Here is a 13,212-nt window from a genome sequence, read left to right as displayed (position 1 = left end):
CAAAAGGCGAGGCAAGCAAGAAGGCACGATTGGCTGGCTGGAATGTATAACGTGGCATTTTCATTAGCCCAGTCAATGTCATTTGCATTGTGCCCAGTGCTGTGTGAACTATCTCAAACTATATATGGGTTCTATGGGGAGCTGTTACCGCGCTGGGCCCTGCCACACCTCGCTCCTTTCTTTTTTTTCCCTGTCTTGTATTGGATAAAGTGGATTGTGAGGGACTGTATCAAACTGTATCAAATTCTTGAGACTTGAAAGCTGATAACTTGGTTTGGAGGGTTCTAATAATAGATTAGAGGTTGTCCATAGCTCCTTCGTATGGCTCAATGTAGCATTTGATTGGTCATTTCAGCTATCGCTCAATATTTGGCGACAATGATAAAAACAAAAACCTCAAGCCGTATATCTTATTCCGCCAGTTTTTACTCCGACTTCGCCAATTTCTGCACATTTTGTGTCCGGATTACACCTTTATCCGAACATCAAACGCAAAAGCCTCGAATATCCTAACTGTTCAAGTGAAATCCGAACAGGTGGCAGTCGCCCCTTTTTCCTGGAGTTGAAAACTGCCGGGCACAACTCCAATCATGCCAAGCTGCAGAAGGTCAAACAACACATCTTGTCCCAAACGTTGTCAAACTGTATAGTTAATTGTAATCCTAGCAGCACCGTTGTACACTGTCGGCTTCACATCTGAATGGCAACATATATGTTTATGTAGTTCCTCATCAGTGGCAGGCATAAAAAGTGGCAAACGCTTTGAAAAGTCGCACATTACTCTTATTTGGCAGCTCGCTGACATCAGTGTTGCAACTGTACCCCTCCATCGTAAGTGGAAATCACTTGCCAGTGAAAGGGCAGATCTGGGGCACGCAAGAAGCCCTATGTTTGCTGGCACAGAACACTGCTTATGATCTTCCTCGAGTGTGTGATGAAAGATTGAGTGTCCCAAGTGGATGATGTTGTTTCCTGGGACTACACGGTCCTGATTATTGAACCGAAATAGCTTTCCATGCCCATCGTAGATACGAAGAGAACAAGCTCACGCGCTACGCTCATACCAACCAGAGTGCCAACCACTTTATTTTGCAGGTTGGCCGCACGACAGTGTCGATCTTTTCTGAAGAAATGGCCCATTGTTTGAATATGGTATGATTATTCTGAGGTTCGAGCATGTGCTCAAACTCGTCGTTGTGTTTATCTCTCTCCAGAATACAAGCAGAATACAGAAGAAAACAAAGTCTGTGCCAGGTATTTTGAGGGTTATCACTCACAAAACGCAATGTGAAACAAATATTGGACCTTGTTTGTTTGTGTGTAAGGAAACAAAAGAGGAGAAATTGAACTCGTCTCCCGACTTGTTCTGCATATTCAACCTTGGACACTACTTATACATAAATACAGAGCGATTTTTTTCACTCTCACACACACACACACTCAGCAGCACCTCTAGAAGGGCTTAATAGTTTATTTTCTCGCTACACAGAAACATGTTTCATATATTACATCATACATAACAATAAATAAATTATACAGTTCTGTATAGAATTCTAACTACACATTCTATTTCGCTGGTTCTTGAAGTCACATGCACTCAAATCGAAGAAAATTTCCACCGTGAATGGATTATGTGCAGACTGATGCAGTTTCAACTGTTGTTGGCTAATGTAGTATGAAATTAAAGTAAGCTGTAGTAGTATTTTATGTAGCAATCTTACATTAATTTACATGATCCACAATGTAAAATACTTTGGCAGGACAGCATATGAACATGCATGAGATACGCATCAAACTTTGATCACATTAGTCAGCGAGAGGCAAGTTGCTCTGTTCAGAGGTGATGTTGGTCGACAGGTGAACGCTGAGAAGTTGACATGTTGTTATAGTAATAGCTTTCCATTGTGTTAGTCAAGTAAAAGTGGTAGCAATAGCACAGAATTTTTCTTTCTGCATTCCCATGCAAAGTCTGAAAATTTCCGGTGTGATAATGGCGAGAGTGCTGGACAATTCTCCTTGTGCAAACAGCATGAAGGGTACGTTCATATTAAAATTGCCTCTTATGAGTTATTGTATTTCTTACAAACTTTTTTTGCTCCAATATTTTAAAATGAGGCTTAAGGTAAATGAATACATTATTTCCCTAAAAATGAGGTGCCCAATAAGTGTGGCTTCACTCCAAGCAGTTCTCTAAAAACAATTTTCCATGTGTATAGCTCCTTCACCTCCTAACAAACTCTGTGAGGCTACAGGTGGCCAGAAAATATGCCAAACTTGTTTATCAACAGCACACACACAATGCCATGTTTGTAGCTGCCCCATATTTCCTCCCCATTCCACGTATGTCAAACCCTACAGCGCAAACATAGATGTGTTCAAGTACTCGTTTTTTGCCGGATGTTGTTGACGCATGGAATAGGCCGACACAGTATGTTGTAGATTCGGACGATTTTGCCACCTTTATGAACCATTTTAGCCATATGGGATAATATTTGCCATTAATATTGTAGAAGTGTATTGTATTGTACTTACACATGCCTTACAGTCGCGTCCTAAATTCCTGAGTTAATCTTGTGTCAGTGTGTGCTATGACTATTACCCCCCCCCCCCCTTTTTAACGGTCCTTACGGACTAACAGTATTGCAAATAAATAAATGTGGTCATGTTACTGTTCCTTTGACGGTGCTGCTACTTTTTCTTCGGTGTGAAGCAGCGTAAAGCTTTTACAGGATAAATTTGCAACAGGAAAAGATCCTACTAGCCAAGCCTCTTTTCATAAAAAGAGGGGGTGTGCCCTGATTTTGTTGTTTTTATTGGTTAACGAAATGTGCCATTAGTTGTTTCTCACTAATCAAGCAACAAATCAGAAGGGTCATGTGCCTTTGTAATCACAGACATGGAAGATGAATACTATCTGTGGCTTTTGTGGAAACAGGAAGGCATTAATACTTTGCCATACTTTTGCTCATTACGATATTAGATTTCATAATACTACTAGATGGCAATTAGGAAGAGAGGCCGCTGGGTACATGCGATCCATTCAGATGCAGAGGGTTCCCTACGTGAACTAAACACACCATTTCTATTGTCCCTTTCCTTCTACTTACTCAGAAGCTAGCATTGCAACAGCTATCGGGCAGGGTCTCCATGTAGAATCAGTACATCTAAAGATTGTCTTTAAAAGCTTTTGTGCCATTCTTATGTATATTGTATGTCTTTTGTAAGTTGAAAATGATCGCGGCTCAAAAATAATGTTTCAGCATAAAGTTAGCAATTTGGAGTCAAGTAAATTTTCATGCTACCAATACCTTCACCATATAATGCTACAGTCAGTCTCTATGGGCACAAACCACTCAGTCGTGGATGCACAAAGGAATGTTCCAGGCCTCATTAGGTGTTAGAGACTCAAATATGCCTGAACCCTGACAGCAACCCGGGGTCCCAGACTCGCCACCAACACTACTCGGCAAAAGGTCGGTATACGGTATACTCATCAGACAGAGCCAACAAAATACACCCAACCAACGGGTTGGTGAATCAGCCGACACTCTTGAGATGGCAAGACCTACCAGAGTTGACAAAATAGGTTCGTAAGAAGTAAGCACATATAGTCTATTGTTTTGTGGCAGTGAATATGTGCAAAATCATTCTCTTAATAATCATTTTCTGTCAGAAGGTCTGATCTGTGTCACGGACCCTTATTTCACCCCTTGTCTTCTACACGTGGAATAATGACTCTGAGAATGCATAGAAGGGAAAACTGAGGAAGGGAAAGTAAATGGCAGGCGGCGACTGTGTGTGAGACTGAGTGTCAAATTTGTGGACGGCAGTCAAAGAATGTGTCCTATTACGTACATAGTCACCACTGTATCTGGGTCACAAACATTGTGTATCATTTCACTGTCGTGTCTACTGGGGACACATTTCATCTCACTGGACTCCACAACTTTCTTCAAATGAGACATTTGCTTTAAATCTTGGAAAAATAACTTGATGCGACTCTAACTTGTCCATAACAAAAAAAGAAAAAGAAAGAAAGCGAGACTAGGGACAACAGGAAAAATGTCCATGACCAAGGTCTCAGCCACAGCTGAGGAATTTACTTGCGCAGACATCTGCTTTCCCAAAGCTGAACCGAAGGTCACAGAAGCCTCGTTGACACAGTTCATGGTAAACTGTTTATACAGCGTTTGGTGTGTGTGTCTCCTCTCCTCTGGCCCGCCTGTACGTGCTTACTTTAATTTCCATTGTGTCTATCTTGCTTGAAATTTAAGTGAGCACTGTTGACTTTGCTGTTATGTCCTATATATCAGCCTTCCACCTATCTCTGTTCTTGTGAAAAGGTTTGTCGATGATTTATTATTACTGTCACAGGATAAAAGCATTATCTACGATTGTGAATGTCTATTAGGTCTTCCGCACTTGAGCCATCTTTTACTGCTCGAGCTCTCTACAAACGCTATCCTCATTTCCTCGATGCTCTTGTTGCATCCTTCACTATGTTGAAGTTACTGTAAATTCGATTTGTAAAAACTTGCACAATAAGGCACAACAAAATGAAACCCCTGATCTTTTGAAGCCGATTCGGGCTTCATCATCTGAGTTTCTGATATAGAAGCTCGAATAGGCTTCAAAACATCACTGGTTTTAATTTGTTTTGTAGCCGGTGCAAGTTTTTACAGCTCGAGCACAGATGTCTACTGCCGGACGTTAGACTGTCTTCAGTTACTGTAAGCTGAACCTGAACCTCATCTTGCCGGCTATTGGTTGTCACTAAAACCCTGTTAAATAGGGAGTAATCTGGGCTTACGTCCAAACAACCTCATGCCTACGTCAATTTCATGGTTCTGTAAGCTAGTTACCCTGATCAAGTGTTACCTCACAGCCTAAAACGATCAGAGGCAAAATGGCTTGCAAGGACCCAAGTGACAAGTCAGTTAAATGAACTAGTACTGTAATTCCCTACATTACAAAACTTTATGGCAATGGCTAGTAAGCTTGACATTAACCTTGTTTGAAAACAAAATTTCTGACTTGATATGTTTACACCATTTGGAAAAGTTACAAGTTCATTATGTGTCAATCAAATAGTCTGTACAAGCTGCCATTGGTCTGTGGGTTGTGTTACATTGGCCAAAGCAAGAGATGTTTAAATGACCGCACACAAAAGCAAGCTTTACATGTAAAAAATAATGATCACGCTTCTAAAGTGGTAACACACTTGGATGATTGCAAGAGCTACATTCCCTTGTGGCATGAGACAATGGTGAAGGCCAGAGAGGCTGACTAGAATAGGCTTTTGAGCATGCTTTTGAGGGAGACTTTCTCTCCTCTTGTGGGAACTCTGTCAGCAAGTCTTCTGTGACCTTTGGTCCAGCTGTGGGGGAGATAATGGCTTTCCCTTTCTGGCCCACTTGGATTCTTCCATTCTGTGTAAATTTCTCATCTGTCAAATCAACTTCTCAGTTGCATTTCAGACCTTGTTTGTGTACATTTTCCTTGCCGTCCCTAATCTTAGAATTTTTCGTTATGGACCTATGTCATCAGCTCACTTGTGCATTGTACTGTACCTGACTTTGTAGGATTATAGCTCTTACATTTTAAATTCATATCTCTCTTTTCCGGGCACAAGGATAGTACTTGCAAAAGCTGCACTTTTATTTGACATCCATTCATTTGTCCTTTACCCAGAAATGTGCGCTACACTGGTTGACAGTTAGAATCACAAAGTACTTCCTTGCCGCATGAACCTCCTGCATACTTTCTAGTATAGGATGTACTGACTGCCATTTTTCAAGTGGAAAGGTGGTCTCATTCTAGAGTAATCAGGAATGTGTATATAATGATTTTTGAATGTGCAGCAATGGTATCAAACAACGACTGCAAACAAGGTTTGTTCATGGGTAGTGTCAGAAAGTCCTGTCGTAGTACATAAAAAGCCATATATTATTTGCTTTTATGCCAACAGGAGGGACTGCATGTTGTGCAAGGTGTCATCTGCGGGCGGCATCTGTATGCTGTGGTCCGTCTGTGTCTTTCTGCTAGCACAGCAAATTCAAGATTTTCATCATAGATGCATGCCACCAATTTTTTCTCTTTTTTTTCTTTTCTCTTTTTTCATAGTTGCGTGCAGACATAAAGTGTGTGATTTTAGCCACATAGCCTAGAGGCAGCAGACAAGCAACAACCAAGTAGTAGACAGACAAGTCTGAGCCTTGTCTCTCTACTTCTTTGTTGCTTGACAATTTGCATACTTAAGGTTCCGTCACCCAATTCAAAATACTGCTTGCGACATTTTAGAGAGCATTCTAGCACCTGCATCACATGAACACCACTGCATTGTTGTTGTCACATGCATGCTTACCTTGCTGCAAAGTTGCACAACAAAGAATGTTGTGCTAGTCTTCCCCTCATTTTTTTTCCACCACCCCCAAGCTACCACACTCATGTAAAAAATGCAGAATGATAGTAATGTTAATTTGCCTTGGTATTACTGAATTGTAACACCTCACAGCTACTTGAATAGCGGAATAGCTCAGCACAGCATGAAAAGATGGACGATCACATATCTCAGCTGCACATTTAAGAGGGCTCCGTCACATTCCTGAACAAACACAATTTTGTTTATCTTCGATGACAACTGAGGAACCAAATTAGCCTACTTTAGATAATCCAATGACAGACTGCACAGCAATGCATGTAGGGCCATGATTGGATGTCACAAGGCAATTTTCAGATTGGTCAAGAGGTGGCACACAGGATATGTGATTCATGTTATTTGGTGACTGGACAAACAAGGGAACATAGGTCAGCAATCCTGCTTTCACATGTGTGTCAATTATTTTTTGTTGTTGTTGACGGATATGCATTGGCAGTACATCTATTATAACACGCAATACCTAATTTTCTATAAAAAAAAAAGAGAAAGGATGAACAAACATCTTTGGATGTTGATAGGGTGCTCCCTATCCAAAACACCTATCCAAAAGTTCAGTTGTTTGTCTCAGATAACACATATGTTTTGCCTCACCTTAAAGAGAGTGTTACCTTTTCGTGTGTCTTCTGTGCTGCAATTATTTTTTCGGTCCAAGCGCGTCACAAGGGAATGTGGCCATCATTTTGCACTTGTTAGCGGCACTGAACAATGACCAATATCATGCTCTTTGGTGACTCCAGGGTGAAAATGCAAGATGTGTCACAAGACCAGCGTATTCTTTCCAAAGGTTCCTTCTGGGTTGCTTGTAAATTGTCTGCAATGGTCACGAGCCCCCACTAGTAGGATTCACCTGGTAGCATCGGTTGTACACCCCGGTATCGAAGCCCACGATGCTATCTGGTGACTGTAGTGACTGTACGTACAGGGGGTTCACATTGGTTGTATCGAAGTGGGTACTGTCATATGCTGATGTGTTCTGAAATACACAGTGGTAATATTTCATGATGCACACGTTATGCAAGACATAAGCACTGAAACACTGTTAAAAAGGTATTCCACAATGATTCTGTCCAGATTTTCATGTTGAAACTGTTCAGCAAATTTTGCAGTCATTGTACAAAGAGTATGCACACTGGGTGAGAACTCTATACTGTCTATATCACGTGCAGCCCATTGGCACCAAGCTGTCTAAAATCTCATCAGCACCTAACAGCGGCATAGCGAGAAAAATATTTCAGGAGGGGTTCTACAGAGACCTTACACGGGAGAAGAGGATTCCACCCTTGTTTCCCTCTCCCAAATGCACTACCAAATGTACCCCCCAAATCCCCCTTCTGGCTATGCATGCCACTGGCTCCTAACGCTGCTAGAAAATTGGAGAACAAGCATCTCCAAAAAGCCCACAGTGCATTAGGCTCACTTGAAGAAGACAGGAATGATGAAGGAAACATGATCCCTATTCCTTCTTTAAGTTATGATGCCCATTTGTAAGAGAAATGTTTCGTTCATTGACAACGTGGTGCCTGTATTGGGTTGTTCAGCTATATCCAAGTAGAGCACCAGAGAAGAAGATGCATGCATCCCATATGCCAACTGGAGGGAGATCCTTACTTTGTTCTGATGATGCTGTTTCTGCCCAATGACTGATTATGCTACAGTCAGACACAATAAAAGTTTTCCAATAGACTGCAAATATGAAGGCAGCCTGCAAGGTGCCTGCTAAAACCTCCACACCACATCGTGACTGCAACAATCACAGTCACAGCACGCAGACAAACAACACTGAACTAAAGTGCAGAATTGGGGTGGAACACTGAGATTGAGACAGCTTATGATAAACAATGCTTATTGTAATACCGACTTCATACGGAGAATTCTAGCTATATTACATATGTCCGTTGCACAATGCCTCATGCAAGAAGTGAATTTTCAAATACTTTTTTATTCTGGGATTTGTTTGACCTGCAATGCTTATTCATAAATGGAGAGAACTGCACTGTTCTTATCAGCACTCTCAAATCACAGTGTTTATATGATTTTTAAGAAAAAGCACACGCCGTAATGTTCAAGCAAGTGAGGTATTGTTCACGAGGGTCTGAGAAAACAAGTGTAGAGAAATGCACCTGCAGAGTTTTAGACCCCTTCTTAAAGGAACCACGAAATGATTTTTTTCTCATTTTTCTTTGACAGAAGAGATGTTTCTGAACACAAAACCAAAGACTTATGTTCTGCAAGTGAATGTTTTTCTCAGGAGGAAATGTACATTGAGTACTGAAATGGTACGGAGCTGATAAACATGGTGACGCATCATGTCGAGTGGCAGCTGGGCCGCCGTACAGAGAAAACTGACCCTGTTAATACTGTGCCTGATTATGCCACCCGCATCATCATCGCTCGCAGAAAAGTCAATTAATTTGTGCAACACTCCTCTCAGCGAGCTGTGTGCATACCAAACATTAGGAGGCACCCTGGACCATGCGTGTAGTAGTCAAGAGGCAAGAGAAGGAACACAAGAGGGGAGGAGGAATGTGGAGGAGAGGTTCGGATGGATGCGATTTCAACTGCACATGGTTAAAAAGTGGCATGCTTTAATCTGGAAAAAATTCTGATGTATGAGTTCCTCAACAAGAAGAACGGTTTTCAGCACAAAATGTTAGGGGTGTTCAGGAAACGTCATAGTTCCATTAAAGCAGGAGGACTCATGCATCACGCATAACAGGAAAATATAAGCAAAGAGTGACTTAATAAAGGGAAGAACTTACTTGTGAAAATGGTGCGGCAAAAGCATGCATCAAGTCTGGCATGAAAGGGACAGCCGAGGAGGAGGAACATGCTCGGGGAGTACAAGAGGGAAAGTTAGCACAGAAGGAAAATTAAAGTGACTAACTAACACTAGTATGCACCACGACATTACTCTTCCTTCCTCCCATACTCCAAACTGACATTGTCTATTACTATGTCTTTAGACATCCCATACTTTTTGGTGCACAATAAATGTGTTTGTCAGTGAAGACCTAGTATACCATAATTTCACACGTATAAGCCTATAAGCCGCAGGACCCCTTTTTAGGAACGTTTGAAAATCTTCGGACAGACAAGCCGCACACGCAGATAAGCTGCGGGCAATACGACACGACTCATTTGTGCAACAAAAAAGATCATAGAGAAGGTCATAAACCCTGTGGTCCATACTCCAGGGTCAGCATGGTGTACAACAAGGGAGGTCAGTTCTAGTGCTCTACCAAGATTGGATTGTGCCCTTGTTGTGTGTTTTTCATGGATCGACAGGTTAGTGGCGTTCAGAAGACATGAATCACTGTCACTACTTTCGTTAAACTGCTGCGGGAGGGAACCAGGAATGTCAGTCAATCCAATGTGGATGCTCCCCTGTTACACATTGTTCGTGCATTGGCAGTGTGGCGCTGTTCCAGAGTCACTATTAGCCCTTTCGTTAAAAACAGCGCATGAGGAAAGTACCAGGGAAAAATAGTCATCAGATAAGCCGCACCCGTGGATAAGCCGCAGAGCGCCCGTGAGAAAAAAAAATCGCGCATAAGCCACGGCTAATGCGCATGAAATTACAGTAGTGATATGGCCCACGTGGAACCTTTGCCATGACTCATGGATATTTTGTTTCTGAGGCACTAAACCAGCATTAGTTACTCAAAGTTTCAAGTTTGACAGGATTGAAGAGCGAAACGTGTAAAGAAAAAAATATGAGACTAATGCACAGTCACTATCAAGTCAAGAGCACACTATCGCTTCTTGTGTCCTGGAAAAAGATTAAAAGAAAACAGAAAATGCAACCCAAGATAAGGGCAGTTCCAACAGAGTCACCCGATACATTTGTTGTTGTTTTGTTTCCGCAAGGTAAGGCTCACCTTCGACGCATGGGGTGGCACTGTGCTCCTTCACTCTCTCACATTGGGGGTGAAGGAAAGACGCGTCTCCATAGATGCGCAATGAACAAAATAAGGAATAAAAAAAGATGTTCCTTCATGAGTTTTTTGCAGATGATCTATCGAACGGATTTTTGTTCTGAAAATGGCTCCGGTATCAGGTGACTGAAGGGACCAGATGTTGGGACAACTTCGTAGCTTTTATAATTAAAAAGTTCATTATTAAAAGTTAATTAAGACATTGCCTTAGGAGTTTGCTAATGCCCTCCAAAGGGGTGCCCCTCAGCATATGCTATATGCAATTGATTTCATCTCGGAAAAAATGATATATATATATTTTTAAAAAATATGTTCGCATTTAGCTGGGACACCCTGTATTCTGTATGTGCTTTTCACCATGCCACTTCCACCATACTGTCAAACCAGGTATTGTAGAATGTCATTTTTTACCTGTTTCCCAACCTCAACTATTCTTGTCACATCTTGCAGGGAAGTAATGGTTACTAACTTTTTTATTCCCTTGCAGTTTTAAAATAGTGTCACAGGGTTATGCAGTCATCCAAAACTTTCCATACAAATAAAATATTTTTGTCGTGTATGTTAAAGACAAAAAAGAGACAGCAGAAAAGAAAGAGTGCTGGGTGAAGCACAAGGAGTGTACAGGCAACATTCTTCCCTGAATGCACCTTACACAGCAAGGGGACGTACAAGGCAAATGGGACTTCTACCCAAAGAAACTATGCACAATCATCTTGTTGTACAGACGATAGCTTTTGACAGAGTTGCTCCACAAAGGCTTTGTAATTTAATTCATCATGAAAAATCGTGCAAAAATTTGGTTGTGACAATTACTATACAAGACACAAACTGGAGGTGGAGGAACTGAACGTAGTATCTGGAAACCTAGAACTAAAGCTTAGAACCTAGAACGTATACCACCCTCGCCAGATAGAGAAAGCAAAAGTTACCTCAATACACAAAGGTGGTGAAAATAATTCTTAAACTTAAACTAAATAATTCTTAAACTAACTGCAGGTCCATATCAATATCACATGTGTTTTCTAAAGGGCTAGAGGAAATCATTCTCATGAGATTTGAAAAAGTTTTGCAACACACTCGCTTATCACAAACTCACAGTTTGGCGTTAGACAAGGCAGGTTCACAGAGCCCACTTTACTTACACAAACAAGAGATAATACTAAGGAACTCTCAAAACAAATTATTGACTCTTGATCTTTTTGTGAACTTTAGGAAAGCTTTTTATTTGCTAATAAACCATAGCATACTTTTCAATAAGCTTTCCTGTTACAGTGCATGAGGTACTCCATTGGATCTGTTAATGTCATGTCAACAGCATCGCTCTCAATGCGTTGTAGTTAATAATCATACATCTAGTGCTGTATCAGATAAGTCTGGTGTTCTCCAGGGCGGTATCCTAGGAACATTTCTCTTCAACATATATCACCTGACACTGCTGGACTTATTATGGGTGTAACCCTCCTTTAGTTAATCTTAATAAACGGTCCAACGATAATGTCCTAAAAATCAATGCAAATGAAAGTAAAGCTATAAGATTTTATTATAGAAATAAAAAAGTTGTTGAAGATCAGCCACTTGAGATTGGGAGATCAATGACTGATCTTGCAGACATGTGTAAATTCTGGGTGCATACTTTGCACATGCAACTGTCTTGTTGGAATGTCTGGTTGTCCACTTCAGTTTGTAAACAAGAGGGCGCATCTGCATGTTGCAGACGTCGCTGGTGGGCGGAAGTGAGTAGGAAACAGCATAGTGTGTACGGCGTACTTGGCCAATCTGTACCGTGTAGCACATCCAATAGCTACACCACTTTGTGGCGTGCCTTTAATAATGACCGAAAACACCCAGTGACTCAATGATCGAGCAATTTTTGGCCACGAAGCAGGGTAGCTGCAGCACCACCGCATTGCTATGACGCCACGCACTGAAGTGAGTCTATAATATGTAATACGTTACCTCACATCACAGGACTGATAGGAGTCGGACTAGTGGTTGTCAAGTACTATTACCAAAGGCTATCAAGTTACTGATCTGCAATAGTCTTTTCTATTCACACTTGTGCTACTGTCATTTAGTTTGGGGTAGTACAACTGCTACAAATATGGAATGACTAACTTTAATGCAAAGAAAGGTTCTTCGCTGCATTGCAAATGCTATCTGCATATACCCGACCACTTTTTGATGACTTAAGCGCTTGTAGACTTGTATGGGAATGGGACCTTTGTGACTTTCTTTTTGTAAGGAAATTACATTTTGCAAATTATGTGTCTATTTCATGTGTTTAATATTTAGCAAATACAAGTAGACAACATACAACATATCATATGCAACACAAATCTAATTAGAATATATAGAATACATTCAGGACTGAATATGGAAAGCAAATGTTAGATGATAATGTTCCTCACATCTTAAATACTTATTTTTATTATAGGTCACCATCGTCCCTTATGTTGTGAAGCGCAATAAAATTTTTGTTTGTGGAAGTGTCAAACTAGGTGCGTCGATTGTGACTTTAGCGTTGTGCTGTATGACTCTGTGGCCGTAATTAAGACCTGTATCTAATCACAGTTGCACACTTTTTTACATTTGCTCGCTCCTACCCTGGTATGAGGGGATACAGATGTTATCAAGCCGCTTTATGCAACTTTTTTTCTGTACTTCCTTTATCCCTTGGAAATAAAAAATCACAAAAGAATGCCTAACATGCATACAAGGGTCCTGTCATTAGCAAACTGCAATTCAGGCCTAAAAATACTTTGCCCCAGTCTCATGAACTAAAAGTGAACCACTTGTATGGTGAGAATGATTCCCTGCTAGCTTTAAAGATTGGAATTG

At 41.0% G+C, this 13,212-nt stretch overlaps 1 protein-coding gene across 2 annotated transcripts in view; it reads right to left on the bottom strand.

Moving 5' to 3' along the window:
• Positions 1-1,453: 1,453 nt before the first annotated feature.
• The window catches only part of LOC135376890 (transmembrane protein adipocyte-associated 1 homolog), a 42,416-nt gene continuing 30,657 nt past the window's right edge, over positions 1,454-13,212 (bottom strand). The window contains exons 12-13 of one of the 2 annotated variants that reach the window (XM_064609334.1): positions 9,199-9,269; positions 7,323-7,412 (exon numbers count right to left, since the gene is read on the bottom strand). In XM_064609334.1, coding sequence (XP_064465404.1) covers positions 9,228-9,269 — 42 coding nt within the window. In that variant the 3' untranslated portion in view covers positions 7,323-7,412; positions 9,199-9,227. Of the gene's footprint in view, positions 7,413-9,198; positions 9,270-13,212 lie in introns of both variants that reach the window. The other variant, XM_064609333.1, reaches the window with a different exon arrangement.

Source organism: Ornithodoros turicata, unplaced genomic scaffold (genome assembly GCF_037126465.1).
Source record: "Ornithodoros turicata isolate Travis unplaced genomic scaffold, ASM3712646v1 ctg00001349.1, whole genome shotgun sequence".
Lineage (NCBI taxonomy): Eukaryota > Metazoa > Arthropoda > Arachnida > Ixodida > Argasidae > Ornithodoros > Ornithodoros turicata.
Note: the sequence above shows the minus strand (reverse complement) of the source record. Positions and strands in the feature narration are given on the sequence as shown.